The sequence below is a fragment of the Lissotriton vulgaris genome, chromosome 5 (assembly GCF_964263255.1).
Source record: "Lissotriton vulgaris chromosome 5, aLisVul1.2, whole genome shotgun sequence".
NCBI lineage: Eukaryota > Metazoa > Chordata > Amphibia > Caudata > Salamandridae > Lissotriton > Lissotriton vulgaris.
In genome coordinates this window covers 106,302,285-106,325,691 of record NC_141693.1, presented here as the reverse complement: position 1 = coordinate 106,325,691, position 23,407 = coordinate 106,302,285, and the positions used below count along the sequence as shown (strand labels likewise).

The following is a 23,407-nucleotide window of genomic DNA, read 5'->3' as shown; positions in this document are numbered from 1 at the left end:
TCCCTAAATTGGGCAGATAGTGTATTATCCTTCCACTGACAGCACCTATTCTGTCAGGTTGTCAGAAGAAGTATCCCATTGAAGAAGCCAACGAGGGTATGCATGGGAGTGCCCTGTCCACGAAAATCTAAATCGGTCCCTTACTCTTTGATATGGAAGGCGAAATCCTGCCCCCCTGGATCAAGGCCGTGTCAATAAAGTCCTCTCCAAGTCAGAAAACTCATATTTTGTGGCTAATGAACTGCTCCTACTGGACGAATATTTTTTTTGCTTTTGCCCAGGTAAGATTCTAACATCATATTTAGTCTCTTTTTGGAACTTAAAATCCTCTGGCAGAACAAGAATTTAAGCTGTATCCAATAAAGTCCTCTTGAAGTTTTGGACCTTTGCCACAGTGTCCCGTTGGCCCTTCAGAATGCTTGGAAGTCCAAAAATGTTATGTCAAAACTTTTCAGGCTCTCTGGAGCCACTCCTTTTAGCAGCTTCTATGATGCCCAGGACATCAGGGACGGTACTCTGGAGCCAGGATTCACTCCAGAAGAGGCCACCAGAATTGTCCTGTCCATCTCGAGGTGTTAACAGTCGACTAGTTCCTTCTGAAAAAGGCCTTTTGCTTCTTGGTGTTTCTCTGTTGCCACACAAGAGGCCAGCCAACTTACCCTTGGAGTCTACTTCTCAGTCCTGGGCACACATCAAAGCGGGTCCTGCCCTTCAGGTCTCCCCACAGCTCACAGATGATAGGTTGAAACATTTTGTGTTCTTCCACAGATCCAGTTATGTTCAGATAGGCTGTTGGTAAGGTTCCACTTCTGTAGAATTTACTACTCTGTAGATGGAGGTGACCCTTGGACATTCCCCAAACAATGAGAAAAAGTACCCAGTGGCAACCCTTCCCACCTTTGCAGCACATCTGGTTTTTCTTACTGCAAATTATCCAACTTGTGCTCTTGGAGGCTACTTGTATATCAGCGAGGGGTGTGTTGACATAAAATCACCCCTTTCATCCTCAGCTACAAGCTGGTTTCGAGAACAGCTCACCTTCCCAATGGGCTTTGTTCCCTGGGTTAGAGATAACCCAGGGAACAAAGACTTCTCTTTCCCAGGCCTCCCTTTACATTTAACTATGATGGGCAGGTGTCACCTTTGTCCCTTTCAAGTTTATGAAGATCCTAGGCCTTCTTTATTTGTCCCCCACTTGAGGTGAAAAGAGTTACATACCTCACATACAGATCTTCCTGACAAAAGGTCAGAACTATTGTTTCTATTTTTGGAGCAGTTTTACACACATTTAAGACACCCCCCGCGCCGCATGGCCATCAGCTGCTGCGTGTGCCCCCCGACTGCCTGCCTCTCTGCTCCGGCTGCCGACGCGTGACCACGCCCCCTGCCTCGAGTAGCGTGGTCCGTGCTCGCTTCCTGCCTTGCGCCACCGTATCTGTTGTATTGTGTTTGTAAATTGTACTCTGCTGTAACTTGTAAATTGTATTCCTTTTTGCCTGCTTGCCTGTAGTTTTTCCTTGCTCACCCCGTCACTTCCCTCCCCGCTTCCCGCCACCGCCTCCAAGCCCCGCCCCTTTCTTCATTCTGTACCCTCCCCGCTCCCGCCTCCCAGCTGCTCCGCCCCCCCTCGCACTTCGCTATATATGGCGACCGTGCGAACGCGCAGCGGTCACGCGCAGCGGGCGCGCCGATTGTGCGCCGAAGGCGCGCCAAAGGCAAGTCTGTCTACGCCCGTCCGCGCCTGGACCGCGCCCAGTGCCAGGACCCTGGCCCACGAGGACCCCGGCCTACCCGCCTGACGTACACTGCCGCCGCCCTCATCGCACTCAACACTGGCCGAATCCCAGGATGCTACCGAGCCACCCCACGTCGCTCCCACGGACCCTTCAGCTGCCACGCCTGCAAGTTCACCTGCATCCGGACCTGCCCGGCACCTGCAAAGCTGAACACCAGCAGCAACCACCTCAAGTGCATCCTCCTCAACACCCGCTCCGTCCACAGACACGCCATCGAACTCTGGAACCTCCTAGACACCACAGCCCCGGACGTTGCCTTCCTCACGGAAACCTGGATGAACGCCTCTTCAGCGCCCGACATCGCCATCCCAGAGGGCTACAAGATCACCCGGAGGGACCGCACCGCCAACCAGATAGAAGGAGGCATCGCCATCATCCACAGGAACACCATCCGTATCATGACTAGCACCGACAACACCCTTACCACCGCCGAACACCTGCATTTCCAGATCCACACCGACCCGAAGACCACCCTCAGAGGCACCCTGATCTACCGACCCCCGGGACCACGCACTCAATTCAGCGAGGACATCGCCGACTTTGTCAGTCCGCATGCCCTCCCCTCCGCTGACTACATCCTCCTGGGGGACCTCAACTTCCACCTGGAGAACAACAACGACCGCAACACCAGCACCCTGCTCGACAACCTCCCCAACCTTGGACTCAAGCAACTGGTGAGCACCCCCACCCACCTCGCCGGACACACACTCGACGCCGTCTTCTCATCCAGCAAAGACATCGCCTTCGGCCACGCCACAGAACTCCACTGAACGGACCACAGCTGTGTCCACTTCACCTTCAAAAGAACGACAATCCACCACCACCAGCAACAGGTTGCCCGTAGAAACTGGAACAAGATCACAGTCGACCAGCTCGCCGCTTCCCTGAGCCAGCACCCTCCTGCCAGCTCAGCGAACCCCAGCCAGGCCGCCGACAACCTCACGAAGTGGATCAGCAACTGCGCGGACGAACTCGCCCCTCTGAGGACCCCGCCCAGCAGACCCGGCAGCAAGAAAGCCCCATGGTTCACCGACAAACTCAAGAGCTCCAAGAAGAACTGCCGAGCCCTCGAGAAATTCTGGAGAAAGGAACCTACACCGGACAACATGACCACCCTCAAACTCGCCACCCGGAAGCACCACCAACTGATCCGCACCGCCAAGAAAACTGCATTCAAGGACCGGCTGGACAACACCGCACACAACTGCAAGGAACTCTTCAACATTGTGAAAGAGCTCTCCAACCCCAACGCCGGAAACAACGACATCACCCCTTCGCAAGACCTCTGCAACTCCCTCGCCTCCTACTTCCACAACAAGATCGCGGACATACACAACAGCTTCAGCACTCAACCGACGCACGCCACGACCACAGCAACGCCGCCCACCACCACCCTCCGAGCCTGGACTCCGATCAGCACCGAAGACACCATCCGCATGATGAACTCCGTCCACTCCGGATCTCCGACCGACCCCTGCCCTCACCACGTCTTCAACAAGGCCGACGCCGTCATCGCACCCCACCTCCGGGACATTATCAACACCTCCTTCGACACCGCCACCTTCCCGGAGAGCTGGAAGCACGCCGAACTCAGCGCTCTACTCAAGAAACCTACAGCAGACCCCACCGAACTCAAGAATTACCGCCCCATCTCGCTACTCCCGTTTCCAGCCAAAGTCATCGAGAAGACTGTCAACAAACAGCTGGCCGCCTTCCTCGAGACGAACGGATCCCTCGACCCCTCACAGTCCGGCTTCCGTGCTAACCACAGCACCGAGACCACCCTCATCGCCGCCACCGACGACATCCGAGCCCTGATGGACAACGGAGAAACAGCGGCCCTCATCCTCCTAGACCTCTCCGCGGCCTTCGACACTGTCTGCCACCGCACCCTAGTGCAGCGTCTCAGCAACGTCGGAATCCAGGAGAAGGCACTGGAATGGATCATCTCCTTCCTCGACGGAAGAACACAAAGAGTCCGCCTACCACCGTACAAGTCAGAGGCCACCGAAGTCATCTGCGGCGTCCCTCAAGGATCCTCGCTGAGCCCTACCCTCTTCAACGTCTACATGAACCCCCTCGCGGCCATCGCACGCCAACACAACCTCAACATAATCTCCTGCGCCGACGACACCCAGCTGATCCTCTCCCTGACCAACGACCCCGTCACCGCCAGAGCCAACCTGCACGAAGGGATGAAGGATGTTGCCGAGTGGATGACGACCAGCCGCCTGAAACTGAACTCAGACAAGACGGAGGTCCTCATCCTGGGCTCCTCGCCCACCGCCTGGGACGACTCCTGGTGGCCCCCCGCCCTGGGCACCGCACCCAAACCAACGAACCACGCACGCAACCTGGGCTTCATCCTGGACTCCTCCCTCACCATGACCAAACAAGTCAACGCCGTCTCCTCGTCATGCTTCAACATCCTGCGCCTGCTACGGAAGATCTTCTGGTGGATCCCCACGGAGACCAGGAAGACCGTCACCCAGGCCCTCGTCACCAGCCGACTGGCCTACGGCAACGCCCTCTACGCCGGAACCACCGCCAAGCTCAGAAGAGACTCCAGCGGATCCAGAACGCCTCAGCCAGACTCATCCTCGACATCCCACGAAACAGCCACATCTCCGGACACCTGAGAGACCTGCATTGGCTCCCCGTCAACAAAAGAATCACCTTCCGTCTCCTCACCCACGCACACAAAGCCCTACACGATCAAGGCCCGGCCTACCTCAACAACCGAATCAACTTCTACGCTCCCAAACGCCACCTCCGATCAGCCAGCCACGCCCTCGCCGCCGTCCCACGCATCCGTAGAGCAACAACAGGAGGAAGGTCCTTCTCCTACCTGGCCGCCAAGACCTGGAACTCCCTCCCGGCCGACCTGCGCCTGACCCAAGACCACCTCTCCTTCAGGAAGAAGCTCAAGACCTGGCTGTTCGAGCAGTAACGGCACCCCCCCCCCCCCAAGCGCCTTGAGACCCTACGGGTAAGTAGTGCGCTCTATAAATGTCATTGATTGATAGCCTCAACAGTGCTTAATTGCTAGGAGGCTAATGTTCATTAGCCTACTAAAGGTTCAGGAAGACAAAGTGTAACTTCTTAGAAGTTACTTTTCTGAAATATATATTGAAAATCTAACTTCAACAGTGAATTGCATTTTCAATAAACATTCAAATAGTGGTTAAATCATTCTGGTAGCTTGTCCCAAACCAAAGACAGCAGAATTATCATTTTATCAGAACTTTAGTTTTTCTAATAGGAACAGCAACAGCCCTTCACAGTAAGAATAGCTTGTGTGGCATAGTCACTGTAGGTACATGCCAGAACGAAATTCTTGCACGTACCACTTTTAAATACAATGTGGGCAGAAGCCCTACTTAGGGGTGGCTTATTTTTAATGTCTCTAGTGTTTGGTTTCAACTGGTTCCCACAGGTAAAGTCATTGATGGATAAAAATGAGTGTTCATTTGACACTGGAAAATTGGCACTATATAGCAGAATAATTCCATTAATGTTGCCCTGAAATTGTACTTTGTTTCATCCTTCCAAACAAATACCATAGTGCATACCTGGATATCAGCTCCTTACTGAGACGGCACCACTTCACATAACACTTGGGGGCAAGGGAGTGCGTTGAGGTGGCATTGCTGTAGGCTCTCTGCTGCTGTGAGTATCCCCCCTGATGTTACTACAATGTTTTTTGGAGCCATTCTAGTTCCCCATTGGATGATCTGATAGTTGACCAGCCCCCTCATATTCTGTCAGTACATATGTCATATACCTAATTCCAGATGGATGGAAATAAGAATGGGAGTAGGTGGCAGCTAGCTAGGGAAAACAGTCTACTCTAATATCTATTTATTTCTCTCAGAATAAAATCACCACCCTTCTGTGAGCTGCCTGGGTTATGGATTATTGAAACACTTGTCACACCAAGGTATATCTTTTGAGTTGTGAAGTAGTGTCACTGATTATAGCAACACTGCTAGAGTTATATAGGAGAGAGGAGCTGCAGCATAGAAAACGTGAAGCTTAAGAAATGTGTGTGTAACTTTAAGGATCAGGAGGAATGTGAGTTTCTGCAGTGAAGCAGCCAAGAACCCGCATGAAATTTCTGGCTGGTTTGCTGCAGGTTCATCTGATAGCAGTGGGGAGGAAGAAGAGACACCACAGAGAGAAGAAGCAACATACACCCACTCAAATAGAGAATATGAGGATTTTTTAGACCAGCGCCCACAAAGACCCCAAAGGGGATTCACAAACAGGGGAAGGGGCTCCTACACAAGGAAACCCATGATGAGAGAGCAGGATCAAGAATATCAGAACAACCCGGCCCCTAAGGAATACAAAAGAACAAGGAACAAAGTTTACTGGAGACAGGGGTAACACCTATAATAAACCTACCCAGCTGAAATTTGACGAGTCTAGAGAAGCAGGTGTTAAAGATGGGATTTAGTTTTGTCCCCACGGCGAGCATAAATAAATTCCAACTTGAGAAAACTTAAGATCATTCTTCAGGAAAATCAGACTTTGCAGGTTCTTTGAAAATAAGCCAGAAAGGGATCCCCCCACAGATTCAGGTTTGAGGGCTAAATCCACGTTCACACCCAGTATAGGGATGTTAGATAAGAACATTGATATTTTTGAATGTGTAGTCAAAATGGAAATTGGGAAACTACTAGAAAAGAAATATCATCAAACCCATAACATCTCGAAAGAACAGAGGGAAGCATTGGAATCCCTCGCCAAAGATACCCTAATAACTATCAAACCAGCAGATAAGGGGGGGGGGGGTCGTGGTCCTTTATACTGTAGACTACGATCAGAGAGTCATGTCTCTCTTATCTAACAAACAACACTACACTAAGATATCCCAATCCAGTCTTAATGCTTTAAAAAGAGAGGTAGAAACACTACTTTTAAATGCTAAAACTAAAGGAGATATCAGTGAAGAAGAATTCAAGTTGTTGTATAATGATAGCCCAATTACACCAGCTTTTTATGGACTACCAAATGTCCACAAAAGCATGGAGGACCCATCTCTAAGACCGATAGTGGCTTCTATTGACTCCTTACTAGAACCTCTCAGCAAATATGCTGACAGGTTTTAAAAACGCCTAGTATAGCAACAAAAGTCTTACATAAAAGACATGTCTGACATGATAACAATAGTAGAGGGTTTGCGCTTTGAAGGGGTAAGGGAATATATGGTGACCCTTGACGTGGAGTCACTTTACACCAACATACCCCAAAAAGACACAATAGAGGTAATAAGGACTCTGTTGGAAGTAACTGAGATCACAGGCGCAAGTATGGAGTTCATAGTGCAGTGTGTTTCTATGGTACTCTTGAATAACATCTTCCTCTTCAAAAAAGACTTAAACATTCAACGCAAGGGGACTAGTATGGGCGCAACCTGCGCACCGAGTCTAGAAGGATAAGGTGTCAACCATGGACAAAATTGTCATGGTGAGTCAATTTTCAGGGATTGCAAATCAGATAACAAATGTGATAAACCATAATTGGAAAATATTAAATGATGGATCTGAAATTAATTTGCCCCGACCACTATATGCCTACAGAAAAAAATAAAAACCTACTTACAGAGACGATGTAGTGGAAACGCAAAGAACTCTGACAATTAGGAAGAGCAATACGAAACCAAAAGTGTGGCACATGTAGCATATGTGACCAGTGTTTGGTCACGAAAGAAATGTGTCTAAACTCAGTTAAACATAGTATTAATACATTAAATAACTGTAGGAGCAAGAACCTAGTATATTTGATCCTGTGCCCCTGTGAGAAAGGATACATAGGAGAGACAGGCAGGGAACTCAGAGTAAGAATAGGGGAACACAAATCCGCGATTAGAACAAATAAAGAAAATGCCCCTCTAGTAAGTCACTGGAAAGAAAAAAATCACAGTGAAAAAGACAATAGATGGGTGATTTTAGAAAAAATTAAGGAACAAACCAGGATGGGAAACAGCAAGAAAAGGAGAAAGCAACAGGAACAGTGGTATATGATAAAATTCAACACTATTAAATGTGGATTGAACACCAGGGAGGACTGGGACAGCCTGATATGAGAAATAGCGTATACAATAGTATGAGCAGTCCGTGTCTTAAGCCAGTGATCCCTATAGATAAAAGAACTAAGAATCTCTGACAGAACAGACAGTGTGATAAGGGAACAAATCACTAATTAATGACAAAAACGACGTAGCATACAATCTAATCTAAAATATATAAAAAAAAAGTCATGTTCATTTAATCCCCTTGAGGTGAGATCGCTTATACATGGCGCATGTTTTAATAAACATCGATGCATCTGATAAGAGGCCATTAGTATCAGATATTAAGATTCTTCGTTAATCTAATTAAAAAGCCACTCTAAAATGGCCGCGGTGTTAAGAGAAACAGGTATATAGATAGCGCATGCGCGCCAGGAAAGCAAGGGCCGGGTCGTATTCAACAGCCAATAGAATGTAGTTAGTTCAAACAGCAATATATAAGTTGAATTACAGAAAAAATGGGGATGCTAAAAAACATCGCTTAACTAGACTGTCGCTGTATTTATATTGTCCGTATATATAATAGGCATAATAGATCGAGAATTGGCCTTAAGCAAATCAAAATATTGGGAACGAATCACTAGACCGATCCAAGATGTCTGCCAACGATAAAAATAATGGAAAAGGCACTGAGCATGTGGGGTGTGAGAATGTATATTGAAAACACCAGCTGATACCAATTAGCCATAGAAAATAAAATAAGGCGGATGCACGGACATGAACGATAGAGAACGAGAAGTATCCGAGGTGAAACTGAGGTGACAAACTAAGAGGTGAGAGATGCGGGGGGAAATGCCACTCTAGGGCGAGCGAAACAGAGATTATTAGCCTTTTATATAATCATAGTGTAGGATGGTGCACCCGCTCGATGTGTAAAAGAATGGGAAGGAGGGGGCACCGTGTAGTTGTGAGAACAGCAGCGAGGGGGTATGACATAGAACGATCCAATTGGGAGGGCGGCTCAGATAACGGCAATATCAGGAATTACCGAGACGGGTAGGGGACTAGACGAGTTGCATAGGTGAAATATAAATGATACCCATGTGCCTATGTAACAGAGTTAGACTACCAGTAATACATAAAGGCAATATCAGGAATTACCGAGACGGGTATGGGACTAGACGAGTTGCATAGGTGAAATATAAATGATACCCATGTGCCTATGTAACAGAGTTAGACAGAGTGAGACTACCAGTAATACATAGAGGTTGAGCACATAACACAGCTAGACTAGAAGGAATCGCCTAACCAACAAGGGAACTATTACAAGACGATAGTTATAAAAGGACATAATCTACAAGATAATGAACCAAGGAACAGAGCAATTTCCATTTAAATAAAAAGGAGTGGATACCAATCAGAGCATAAGTAGTGAGATACACTTAGTAAACTTTATACGATAGAACTTATGTGTATATTACTCAAACGGCAAATGTCGTTTTTCCTGTAGAACATATCCAGTTCCTCAAGTAAGCTGAAGGACTCATCCAATAGTCTGCACCATATGTTTGAACCCCGGTGAATGAGATACCCGTAATGATAGAAGGTAAAAGGGACAAAAAAGGTATTCTAGGGAAAGAGATAAAATAACATCCACTATATCAGACAACAAATATTTCTCTCATACCTTTACAGAGCTTGGCTGATAATACAAAAGATTAATCACCGTTACCAAAGGTCGGAGAGATAACCAGCTAAGTTAATGAATAGTGAGATCACAAGTAAAATGTAAGCATAATCTACATAACCTATAAAATAAGTTCCAATGGTTTTCCCTTAAACATCCCCTAGATACACCCTAGAGGTTCCTGATAAAGAATCATCTTCCGAAAAGAGAGGTGAACTAGTGTGGGTCAACAAAGGAAATATATATCCCCACAGGCATGTCTGAGCTCCAATACCAACAATAGAGGTTATTAGCGCAATACAATTAACAACACAGAGTAGTGTGTAAAATATACCCCAGATGGTTGCTCACTCAAAAGGTCACGAAAATGTAACTGAGGGCCTGTGAGATTTTCGGGTTGATGCAAAATTTGTAAATGAATTGCTTATGATGAATAGTTAACGTGGGTGAATAATAGAAAGAGAAGTACACTAACGGTATGCACCCTGAGGGCATGAAAATGAGACCCACTGTTATCCTAGTAAATTTAGAAACTTAACCGAGAAACTTAATTAAGAAATAAGCAAAATGGTCTGTCCAAAGGTTATATTGTGATATTAAAGTATAGATAGAAGCATGTACTTATTGATATCTTTCTAATATACAGAATGATACCAGGTACAAGATCGTGATGACCCCAAGAGAACTGTCCTGAAGAAGGTTTGACCAACCCCTGCTTTCATCTCCTCTGTCCTGACTCGTCACATTCCCCTTAGAGCTCTTCGTTCAGCATCTCTCAACCTCCTAGTGGTCCCCAAATTTTAACGGAAAAAGCACGGTGGTTTGAGTTTCTCTGTTCTGGCCCCCTCCACTTGGAACTCCCTGCCACCTTCACTTCGTCTATGCCCCAACTATGACTGCTTTCGCAGACTACTCAAAACCCTGCTCTTTCAATCTGCCTACGAATAACCCCCTCACCCTTGATCACTGCACCTGTCAAAGAGCGCCATGAAACCGTTGGTGAAAGTGCGCGGTATAAATAATTTTAACGTAACGTAACGATATCTACGGCCATAAACACCAAAACGCGTCGACGCACTTTGTAACATAGAATCCAAGTTAAGCCCAGGGGGGCTCCAGATATACCCCAACTTTGGGCACTGGAAGCCACATATACCTGGTGGAAAGGTTTATTGGATCAGACCAATCCGTAGCAATATCACTTGTGCTATTCAATACATAGGAGCTTTCTTGTTCTTTTTTTAATTATTTGAATATGTACTGTGTCATTTTTTGGATGATTAGATTATGATATAGTTGTTTCTTTTTGGTACATTGGTTGTGTAATCTTGATGAAATATTAACTGTTTTAATTTATTTTATTGTCCTGGATGAGATGTCTCAATGTCAAATGTTTTCAGAAAAACCCTTGTTTCTGAAATGTTAACAATATTTTGTCCTTTATGAAAAAGGAAAATATTTTTTATTTTTCAAATAAAAGAGTGTAAACGTTACATTTTAGTCTGTGACTGATGTTTAATGAGCATACCATCTTAGCATACTGTGCGAAGGTAATATGGTATAAGATAGAATAGAGTGAATATTATTGTCCTTGACTCAATCCAGGGATATTCCTTTGACATTTATTGCCATATGACTCAACTCTGCTGACATAAATGCTTGATGGACCTAGTCATTTCTACAGGGTCACCTGCAAACCTTTTGCCTTCCCCCTCCCTTTTTTGCTCAAATCATTTATGTTAGCTCTCGGACTCTGGGCACTTTACCACTGCTGACTAGTGCTAACATGCAGGTGCTCTAAAACATGGTAAAATTAGCTTATCCCAATTGGTGTGTTTAATTTTCTTATAATTTACTAGGGAAGGGCACTACATGGGCCCAGGACCTGTAAATTAAATGCTACTAGTGGGCCTGTAGCACTGATTATGCCACCCACTTTAGTAGCCCTTTATTCATGTCTCAGGCCTGCAATTGCAGAGCCTTTGTGTGCGGTTTAAACAGCCATTTTGACTTGGCAAGTTAACCCACTTGACAGGCCCAAACTTTCTTCCTCAATACATATGTCACCCCTCAGCTAGGCCATAGACAACCCCAAGGGCAGGGTGCAGTGTAATTAAAAAGTAAGACATGTACTTTTAAGTTCAACTTCCTCGTAGTGAAAAACTATTACATTTGTTTTTCACTACTGCAAGGCCTATCTGTCTCATAGGTTAGCATTAGGAAGGTCTTATACCATCTTATAAGTATAATTTTCAATTGTGTCAAGATAGAAATATTGAGTTTGATGTCTCTACACTCACAATTTATAGTGAAGTCAGATTTTAAATTGTAAGTCCAAAAATGCCACTTTTAGAAAGTTGGCATTTTCTTACTTTAAACATTCTGTGCTTCTGCCGGTCTCTGAATACACAACTGGGTTGAATGACACCTGGCCTTTGTGTATTCCCTCTAGACAGTCACACACAAACGGGAGCTTGGATGTGACATTTACATCCTGATGGCCCATCACTAGGGGTGGGCGATATACTCCGCCCAACGTGGCGTAGCAGAGTTTACTGGTGCCCACCTCAAGCATCTAGTCTGCCCAGCAGGTATCCTCATTACTGCAGCACTCAGAACTTGTATAAAACGGATGCCCAGTGCTGGTGCGAGTCTGTCAGCTAAATGGTTAATACTTCCAATCAGGAGGAAGGCAGTCTCAGCAGCTCAGCGCGGTGCTTCCTAATGACGTGTAAGTGAAGCACACAGTTCTGCTCTGCAGTAGTTCAGTGCTGGGGGGCTTGTGGGTCTGGCTGGGGTAAATCAGAGTGTGCAGTCCTGAAAATTCTCTTCTATGTGGAGAAGGTGTTGGCATTCACTGCGGCAGGCTCTCAGAAGCAGATTCAGGCCTCACTGGCATTCACTGCTGCGAGGAACCCAGTCCAACTGCATCTGCCTCTGCAGTATGGCACAAGGCCACCTCCCACAGAAGGCATGTTGCTTCATGAAGCCGGCCTTGGCACTGGGAGCCCCGTGCAGACACCCCAGCTGTGAAGACCTGCAAATCTCCAGGGTGGTGCTGAGGGAGATTTTGGTGAGTGTTTTCAAATTAAGCAGCAGCGTTCAATTCGGAAATACCGGTTCTGAGAGTGTCCCTCAAGTGTTAATCTTGTACTGTGCTGCCTTGGAGTTGAGTGTGTACACAAGAGCCTTACAATGGATCACATGACCTACATACATTAGGGGATAATAAGATACCCTTTTGAGCAAAGGATAAGTGCAAATGTATTATTATTCCAGCACGCCATTATCTACCTCTTGAAATATTAATTTCCTCGATGTTACTCTTACCCACATAGCAGCGATTTTTTACCTGTATGATATCAATATAGTTGTACACATGGCTATGCTTTATATCATTATCTTCAACTAATTTACATGTGAACCATGTAATACGTTGTATACTTGGATAATTCTTTTCTGTGTTATATGCACCAAATTATGTGTCTGTTAGCCATGTTTTTAAAAGTGATTATTTGCAATTTAAATAAAATCTTTTTGACTAAGGCAGCAAGGAGAAGCGTTACCATCCTCAATAAACAAGCATTTTTTGATCCGGGCGCATTCAGTTCTTCTTTAACATGGGAGGAGCACTCTTTTGCATATCCAATATGGGACTTCCACCTGTATAACTGGCACCGACGCCGCAGGTGGAAGCAACTAGTTATTTTGTAGGACCGAGCGGCATTCCGCCGCACGCAGAACTCTGCAGAATTTCACAGGGTTTTTAGATCACTCCACGGAATTCCACGGAGTAGAACTCCATGAGCTCCAGCCACCCCTACCCATTACCCGGCTGATGGGCCTTCCTGAGCTAGAATGGATGGGAGGAGCTGACACTTGCACCTGAATAGAGGTGTGCCTGTCCCCACACAAAGAGCTGCATACCCCCCGTTGTGAGTCTGGAACCATGTTAGACTTGGCTGTCTCTAGTTGGCAGAGGTATACACTTCTGACAAATAGGGACTCAACTCCTCTAGTCAGGGCAAGGGAATCACACACTTAGATAACCCCTGCTTACCCCCTTGGTAGCTTGGCAAAGCAGACAGGCATATCTCAGAAGCGCGTTAAGCATTTATGACCATATACAGTAATAAAGTGAATATACTACAAATGGACACGACACAGTAGTATTGTAAAAATAAGAATGTTTATATAAGGCTTAGCACAATACCAAATAACGACAAAAATATACCACAATCTTAATAAATACTCTTGGAAGGGGAAATAATAGTTCAAGTGTAGTTTCTTCTTAGCACAAAGTCTTTCGTAACAAAAGCAACTCTTCTTCTTTAAATCACAGTTCTTGGCAACAATGTAACCCCCACAGGAGTCACACGACGTCGAGGCAAAGTTAATCCAAAGGTTCAGCGTCGACCGCGAGGAGCGCTACGTCGAGCCCGGAGTCGCACAGACCCCCACAACACAGTACCTTGGAAAAGCGAAGCACACAATGATCAGCGGCGTCGAGATGTCCGGCGTCGCGTCTTTGGCGTCGATCGGGCCTCGGAGTCAGGGCGACCTGCAGCGGCGTCGACAAATGTCAGGCAGGAGCAGCGCTCACGAGGCGAAGCAGGATATGGCATCGTCGTCGATGTCGATGATGATGTTGCAAGAGTGAGCAGCGCTCACGGCGTCGAGAGGGCTCGGGGTCGATGCGATCAGCGGCGGTGTCGACACTGGGTCACTTAGAGCTGGAGCCGAACTCGCTACTCACTGGCGTCGCTACTGGCGTTGATCGGGCCCGGCGGCCGGCGTCGAAGATGCGGGACACGGGAGCTGCACTCACAATGTCGAGCTGGATTCGGCGGCGTCCGTCGGCGTCGGGATTGCTGGATTTCTTCAGAGGTGCTGGACTTTCAGGTTCCAGCAACAAGCGCTTTCAGCAAATGGTGAAGTCCTTTAGCCCTGTGACTTCAACAGGAGGTTGGCACTCTTACAGCCCTTGGAGATTTCCTTGGCAAAGCTTGAGAGTACACACTCAGTTCCTCTCTCCTGGTTCCTTGGCAAAAATAAAGAAGTGACTGCAGGAGTCCCCCCAGCAAACAGCACTCTGGCAGAAGTGGTAGGCAAGTCCTTGGATCAGCAGGCTTCTTGTCCTTGGTTCAGGGTTCCTTGTCAGAATTGATCTAAATTTTTTGGTTCAGGGGTCCTTCTCTCATACCCCTTTTCTGCTTTGATCCCTTTGTCCATGAAGGGGAATTCCCCTCATCCTGGGTTTGTTGTGGGTGTAGCCAGGCCGAGGCACCTGGCCTATTCACTGAGCAGGGCTGGGTCCTCAGACGCCCAGCAGGAGGTGGAGCCAGTATTGTCACTGGCCGGAGCAGAGCCATCAGTCGCCTGGCAGGAGGTGGAGCCAGCATTGTGTCAGGCAGGGCAGGCTATCAGGAGCTACTCTTCCCCTACTCTCAATGCAAATGCCTCACTCACCCCACACTGACTCATTCAGAACTCTGGATCCACCCAGCTCCTGTCACACACACACCAAACCAGCAGAAACCGGTAATAGTCAGAAAAGAAAATAGCCACTTTCGAAAAGTGCTATTTTCAAACCCAGAGTCCAAAAACCATCCACCCAAACGGATGTGTTGTTAAACCCTGAGTTCAGGGGTACCAAACTCGACATTGTACCATGCTCCCCGAGCCAGCTAGGATTATAGCTCTTAATAACCCTGGCAGCCCATTCTAACTTATGGAGAGCAGGTAACCTTAAAATAGTGAAAAACGAATATGGCTGTAATTCACTATTAGGACATGCCACACACATCAGGGCTTGTCCTACCTTATGCTTACAATGCACCCTGCCCTCAGGCCTACCACAGGGGTGACTAACAGGAAGTTAAGGGAAGGTTTGGGGACTGGCAAGTAGGTGTAATTGCGCAGTCCGCGTGACAGTACCAGACTGCACGTAGGTCTAGCAATGGCAGACCTTTAGACACATTTTACCAGGCTGCTTCTGTGGGTGGCACAATACGTGCTGCAAGCCCACTAGCAGCATTTGTATTTACAAGCCTGGCACTCCTGGTGCACTATACTAGGGACTGATAGTAAACCAAATAAGCCAAACATGGAATCCAATTAATATTAATGTAACATAGGGAGCACTTGCACTGTGGCACTGATTAGCAGTGGCACAGTGCCCAAAGCAAGATACCAGCAAAAAACATCGTAAACAGAGGAGGCAAACAGAAAAAATGGAGGAGAGACTCAGGCCAATGACTTCAGGTCTAACAAACCAGGTCAGAAAAGGCAGAAACCTTGTGATCTTCAAAGGCCTCTTCGAAGTCTCCCCCACTTTAAAAGTAAACTGAGTATAATTACTGGAACCCTGACACCTCCAACTCACTTCAATTCTTGACCTGAGGACACTCTGCCAAGTAGACGGACTGCTATGCTGCTGAAAGGACTGCCAACCTGCTATACTCTGCTGGATTTGGCTGACTCATGCTTTGCTGTGCCTGCCCTGCCCTGCTGCCTGCCTTTCATGATGGTGAGAAGGACTGGACTTGAATCTCTACATCCCCAGAACCAAGTGACTCCAATGGCTTTGTTTGCTAGCCTCATGCTCTGAAGTCTCAGGGACATCAACGACTTCCTTCAACTCTGCTTCAGCTGCTGGACTCTGCAACTGTGAGTTCTGCCCTGCCAAGAGGTGTCAATCCAGTCCTGGGCCTTGAAAGGAGGTTCTGCAGCTGTTTTCTTCAAAACCCCACACATTGCGTGCTTTGCACAGGACAGAACCAACACATTCACCTTAGACATCGACACAGCGCCACTTCAAAGACATTTCTGCGCTGCTCGATAATGAAGGGGAACTCGACTGCGATGCTCGACGACACATCTTCTTCATTGTAAGGGGTTCAATGACAATGCTGGACCCGCCTGAGTGGCTCGACGACAATGCAATGACCTCTACTTATTGGATTTTTGTAGTTTTTGTCTTATTTTGTTAATTAAATTAAGCTTTATTTTATCAGAGGGTTTGCGAATGTGAAAACCCTCTGTCCCCGAGGCCCTAATTCACAGTAAATTACAAGTTGTTTAACAGTACTAAACTTACCCACTTCGGAAGGATGGAAGACAGAGTCAGTCTTGACCATATTTGAACTTGTATGCAGTTACACAAGTGGTTTATTTAAGGAGAGTGTAGGAGCTGTACCGCACAAGGGCCCAGATATACAAAGGTCTTTGTTCACTCTTGTGTTATGCAAGGCAATGCAAGCCTTTAAATCAGAATTACTAAGCCATGCAAAGCCACCTTGCATGGCTCTGCGTGGCAAAGTAAATTTGGAGTGACACAAGGCAGTGAAAATCGCTGCCTTGCGTTATTCTGTGTGTTGGGAAGGTACTCCATGGAGGAGTGTGGGTGTTGCCATGCATCCAACCATATTTACTAAGACTAGAAAACCTGGGAATGCATCGCAATGCTATGCCTTCTGAACAGAGGCGTAACAAGGAGAAATATCTTTATTTCGACTCGTTATTTCCACTTTCTACATGTGCTGCATTCTGCAATACACGTACAAAGAGAAAAATGCCTCTGAGGATTGTTCTGTACAGGAAAGTTTCCCTTCCTGCAAAAAAACAATGCTGCCTGTCATGCATGTTATGCTTGTGCCATGGTGCAAGGGTGCCTGCATTGATGCTAGGCAGCACACACCGCGCCAGCGCAACTAGAGAGCGCAGAAACGTGCCATATATTAGTAAATACACAACATTCCTGGTCTCTCCATTTGTTGCAATGCATCAAGTTGTCTTGCTGCATTGCACCAAATCTTAGGAAATCTGCGCCGAGATATTTAAAGAACCCCAGGGCTGTGCACTACCCAACAATCCCTGAACCATTGTCCTGCAGTGTAATGCTTATCCACGTGCCACGTTATCAAGACACTGCCTCCACTATTGGGTTCCTATAAACTGTTTTTAACTATCTGATAATGTTTGAAACACATTTAATTTCACTGCAGCACACCCACCATTTCACAGTGTGATTTGAAGTGAGCTGCCCCAGGCTTCTCTTTTGCAATCAGGGACCTGAAATTGTATTGCTTAATTAAATAGTTAACACTAGCTGAGGGGTATAAAGGTATCAACAGGCCGATGGCGTGGTGTTATGAATGCACTGGTCATTTTTGCTCCCATTTACATACAGTTCATAAATTAGGAAACTGCACTGCCCTGGACTAAATCCACCACAATAAATCCAGCTGCTATATGAGGTTGCCTAATCTTGGGGGCCACTGATTTAAACCTAATACCCATTTGTTTTGGTGAAGATGATGTGTTGGAGTGGAGAAAAAGTAAGGTGATGAACAGGGCTAACAGTGAGCAACCCTGCGGATGGCAGGGAACAGGGGTGGCGGGGCGGGCGGAGGGAACAAAATATAAAAAATAGAAAGCACTTACCACCATCTTCACAGCCGCCGGCCGTCGTCTCTCATCCATTGCTTTGATCCGGAAGCAGGGGGAAGAGCAGGAAGCACCCAGGCTCCTAGGCTCTCCTGAGCCAATCACAACGCTGCAATACAGCATTGTGATTGGTCTGAGCGCTGTTTTGGCATTCAGATGGGGACAGGGAGCCTGGGCATGTTGCAATGCAGCCTGATGGGAAACATGCAAAGTGCACATGACTATTTGGCCAGTTCCAGGCGGCCGGCCAAGCAGTCATGTGCACTTAGTGTGCCAAACCACTTCTCATCCTGTACCACCAGCCCTGCTTCGACCTAACCCAGCCCAGAACCTACGAAAAATAAAATGATAATAACTATGACTTCCTTTAATTTTTCCTTCTCTGAGAATAGTAGGGCGACGCTCCTCCGCCTTAGCGGAGAAGCCTCCCCTGACAGTCAGTAAGTAGAATAAAGAGGGTTTGGTAGGTCCAGACTTGAAGATATCAGCTTTAGAGAAAGAAAGAAAGAGTCAGAGATAGAGAGAAAGAGAGACAGAAAACAGCCCATGAAAAGGAGCCATAATGACAAACAAGGGTTGAAGGTGCCGCTGAGCTCTTTGCCGGGGCCGGTTTTCGGAGGATTTTGGTACAGGACCGATTTTGTGGCTATGCTGCAAAAACGGCCCTGTAACAAAAACGCCCACCAGGGGCCCAAAACTGGCCCCTACCCGTGCGGTGCACTGGGGGATTGCCCGGTGCCTGCTATGTCCAGTCCGTCCCTGAACAAGGGCAGACTGGTCAATCTGCTCATGTTTCGGGGGGGGGGGGGGAGAAGGAGAGAGAGAGAGAGAGAGGGAGAGACACAGAGAGACACAGCGAGAGAGAGAGAGAGAGAGAGAGAGAGAGAGAGAGAGACAGAGAGAGAGGGAGAGAGAATGAATGACTGGCCTGGTGGAGAGAGACAAGCATGTGTAAAAGAGACTAGCCTTATTGAGGGAGACAGACTGATTAGCGAGAGAAAGAGAAAGGCCACATGAGAGTTATAGAAGGGGAGATGGCCTGTGAGGGAGAGGGAGGCTGGTGGAAAAGGGATAAACTGGTCGGAGAGAGAGTGAGAAAGAGTGATGTTGAAATGGCATGTAGATCTATGTACTTTGTTACCCGCGTGCAGTTGACTCCAAAATTGAGTCAGCCACTGCATTTGAATGAACGCAGTCTCTTGTACATATTCCTCTGTTTTATTTACCATGTCACGCATTGCACACTTGTCATCACATGATTCACTATTAAATGTTCACCAGAGCACCTTTGACCCAGTGGCAAGATCTTCATTGATTGCGGTATTGATCACCGATGTATTTTTACATTAAACTATGGGACCAGAGACATCTTTTGATACCGAATGATGTTTGCCTAGAAAGCAAAGGCTTGTCCTGCTTCCTCCGAGGGAACTATTGTTTTTGAATACCTGGTGTTGGAACAGGGGCTGCGAAAGGAGAGAGAGAGAAAGTGTGTGGGCGTATTTGTGTGTGTGTGAGAGAGAGGGAGAGAGAAAGTGACGTAGGCCAGTTGCAGAAGGGTGCTGTGTGCGAATGAGACAGATGTCAGCAGGGGGAATTGAAATCTCAGGCTCTACCATGATACATTTGGAGTGTTCCGAGGAGCATGATTGTAGCACAATAATGGGTCCTCCATGACATTGTATGACCATTCTTGACAACATTGTGCCATAAGGGCTCTCCTTGGCATAATGGTGCCTATACTTGACATATTGTGGGAGTTCTTGAAGCAATTGTAATTGTGACTATGTGTTACACAATGGTGGTCTTCACACAATGGTACTCAATCTTGATCTGCTACTAAAGTTCCTGGTATTACTCTAGCTACTCTCCTATAGGGGTCGGGGAAACCCCCGCTGTGGGATGGCATACCTAGTACCAATGAAGATGATAAAGTCACATGAATGGCAGAGTCTGATGACGAATTCCTCTGCACTGTATTTTGTAAAAAAGTGGGTAAACTCCATCTCAAGTACACTTTGTTCCACACAAGTGTATAAACGTTGATACCCAGTGATTTTCAGAAGTTGGGAAAACACTGTAAACAAACCCACTAGAATTCACGATAAAATAAACATTAAAAACAGGAATCCCTACTTATTTAATATTTTAATGGTAGGGTCATTGCTGTAAAAAAGGGTTAATTTGACAAGGTCACCTTCAGGGTTGAAGGATGCAGCAGTCAGACTACACAGGTAGGTCTGAACACGTGTTTTTTTCCCAACTGGATGACACAGCATGTGCTGTAGTCCACTAGCAACATTTAACTTTTTCATGCCATAGGTGTATTTTTGCACCAAATATTAGGGTCTTAATGTGTTTTCGTGGTCAGAGCACATACAGTGGCGACTGTACAGCCGTGGGCGTGATGACCAGAAAGAGGGACTTACCCACTCACTATGGCTCTTTGCAGAGCGGCTCAATTCCACCCGGTTTTCTTTCACTGAAGCCCAGCGCGGTTTTCAGCGTGATGTTTGTATGGGTTAACCAGCGGCATAGAAAATGCTCCCTCATCTTGGCTAAAGCATATCCCTAGTCCCAATTCTAAGATCTCAGAAGTACAATAAACTGTGACACAGAATAGTGGGGCATATTATCAAGGAACAGCGTTAAAATTATCACAGCTTTAGCGGCAGGAAACTGCCGCTAAAACAGCCATAATGGGCTCGATAATATGCCGTCGAGAATTCCAATAGAAGCCATTGTTAACACCAGAACATGGGCTTCCATTGGAATTCTCAAGGGCATATTATCAAGCCCATTATCGGCGCTTTAGCTGCAGTTTCCAGACGCTAAAAGAGCAAAAATGTTAAAGTTGTTCCTTGATAATATGCCCCAGTGTGCATTATTTGTTAATCAACCAATTCAATTCAAAATATCTTTATTTCGGTAAAAATTGACCATAAAAGACGTTTGTAAAAAATATTTCATTTAAATGATTTATACAGGAAGTTATAAAATTCATAAAAACATCACTAGAAAGGAATCCTTATATGTTAAAAACAAGTCTGCACTCAAGTGTGTATTTTAAGACATTTCCTTCTGATAGACCAGAGAGCGCCCAAGTACTTGGCCATAGCAAACACAATATGGTCCGACAAATCAGTTTTTAAGACTCTAAAGGCGGCCAGACACCTCTCGAATCCCAGATTCCTACATCAACCAAGGTCGAGCTAGGCACACACCATCTCAGCGCCAAGATACCCTTGAGGGTGATATTGCACTTTTCAATTACGCACAATATAACAAAACATTTATTTACTCACAATCATATTTTCCAGGGCACATTTTGCCAGCCAGCAGTTGAGAAAGACTGGAATGAAAAGATTCCGTAAAGGAGGCCAGAAAATCTAGGTGAAAATGAAAAGAGACATAAGGTTAGGTTATTTGAGGTTCTAAAAAATGAAATTATCTTTTGTTCATTTACTACCTTCAGCATTTTATTCTTTGATGTGTACATACGCTTTTTGCATTTGTTTGGACAGAACGTCCCTATGATGGCCATACACAGCCATCCTGAAACCTAAGGCACAACTGATAGGCTAAATGCAAACAGGTAATCAGATGCTCCAGAAAAGAAAGGTAAGAAAAAGAATCTGGCTCCATGATATCTCTCCTATGTGCATCATTTTCTTTATCACATATCTATGGAATTATAAATAAACCAACACCATTTTAACCCATTGCGTGCGCGCGCCGGCTAAAGTCCGTCACGAGCACTAACTCGGTAGTGCTGCGCACATCCGTTGGCTGAAGCGGCTCCGCCCACTCAATAAAACTCCCGCACTGTGGCGGAATTTGGACTGCGGTTAAGGAGTTAAGACATCCTTACTGTCCTCTCAATAATCATGCATGCAATTCAGGTCCAGCTGTGTTATATTCAAAGCGGTCAATGAAAACAACTGACCACTGTGCAAGCAAAGTCTATTCGTGCCAACAGCTCTCTTTCCAAGGCTGGAACTCCAGGAACCAAGGAACCAGAGCAAGAAGGACCAGAGAAATAGACGTCTCCATTCATGCAGTGAAGCTCTAGACCAAACTCCCCCAACCTCGCAGTGTCTCCCCATCTGGAACAATTCAGGAAAAACCTACCCTGTCACCATCTCCCAGGGTTCCACAGGTTATCCCTCCTGAGGCCTACACTAGGCAACCACCTTACTCACTGCACTCATCACCCCAGCCTACATATTCCATTGCAAATGTAAAGGGTTGGTAATCCATGTGTCCCCATGAACTGTTTGAAGGTTTTTATGTCTTCTCCAAAATAACTCCTCCCTAACACATATATCCTTGTAGGGTCCTCACTGTGAAATGTACCCTACACTTGAGGATAATGCTTCACCGTACAAGCCCCAGCTGCCCCACTGTTGTGAATAGTTGTGAAGTGTCTTGCACCACGCGTCACATAATACCCTCACCTGCATGGGCTGCTGGAGTTTCGGGGTTGAGGGATGGAGGGAAAAGGGATCGACGTTCTTTATTTAAACAAATCTTTGTACAAGTTAGAGATTGACCCCTGTGAACTTTGAAAACACTGAAAAGCTGCTGAAGTGAGCATATACTGTACGGTGGGACACTCAATCCCTTGGGAAGCTCAATCCTCAACCACACAAGTTCTAAACCAAAGTCCACAGGAACAACAACTATGTGTAGTGCAGTGGAGTGGTGTGGCTCACTGGTTAGAGGCGGCAGACCCGAAGCAGAGGATGGCCCGGGACCAGGGTTCAATCCCCGACGTGGCAGGGTCGTGAACCAGGGTCAGCGGACTCGATAATTCTCGCCTCGGTGCCTACTCTAACCAGGGATCAAACTCGGCAACTCTGGGCATTAGCTTGCCTCATCTCCACAACGGCCCCCCACAAACGCCGGGGATGCCTGGTTTCACCTTGGAGATACCTAGAAGGGAACATCTCACAGGGAAAGCCAGGACGGGTTTCCCCGGCGGTCTATAGCGCCAGGACGCCTCCGGGTAGCAGTGCGCTTTACAAGACACACACACACATACATACATACATTGACATACTGGCACAGGGTGGAAATGCTTTGCCATATCTCTGCCAACTGTGGTTTCTGAATGAAGGCGGATGAGCATCGCACATCTGTGAGTTTGTGCAAAATTGTAGTCACAAACATATTTGTAGTTTCAGCTGGGCTCTAAATGGACCTCCCTGGACAGACAGTGACTCATCTGGAGGGGCGAACTGGCTACAGGGGACCCTCCAGTGGTTGGAGGGCAGTGAGAGCTGCAAGACTGGGCCTCAGCCTGAAGTCAACCAAAGGTGAAAGGTCACACTCTTCTTGCAGGCTCACATATGACTTGGTGACACAGAGAAATTATGCTCCTAGACACTGTGGCAGAGGCTGAAATTTGAGACTATTTCAAAACAAATAATGTCCCCTGCCTTTAAATTAGATGGGACG

General features: G+C 46.6%; 1 protein-coding gene across 1 annotated transcript in view; it reads right to left on the bottom strand.

The window, feature by feature from the left end:
- Nucleotides 1–23,407, bottom strand: part of KCNT1 (potassium sodium-activated channel subfamily T member 1) — a 1,005,890-nt gene that overhangs the window by 502,233 nt on the left and 480,250 nt on the right. The window contains exon 8 of the mRNA XM_086920997.1: nt 21,253–21,336. Coding sequence (XP_086777123.1) covers nt 21,253–21,336 — 84 coding nt within the window. The remainder of the gene's footprint in view (nt 1–21,252; nt 21,337–23,407) is intronic.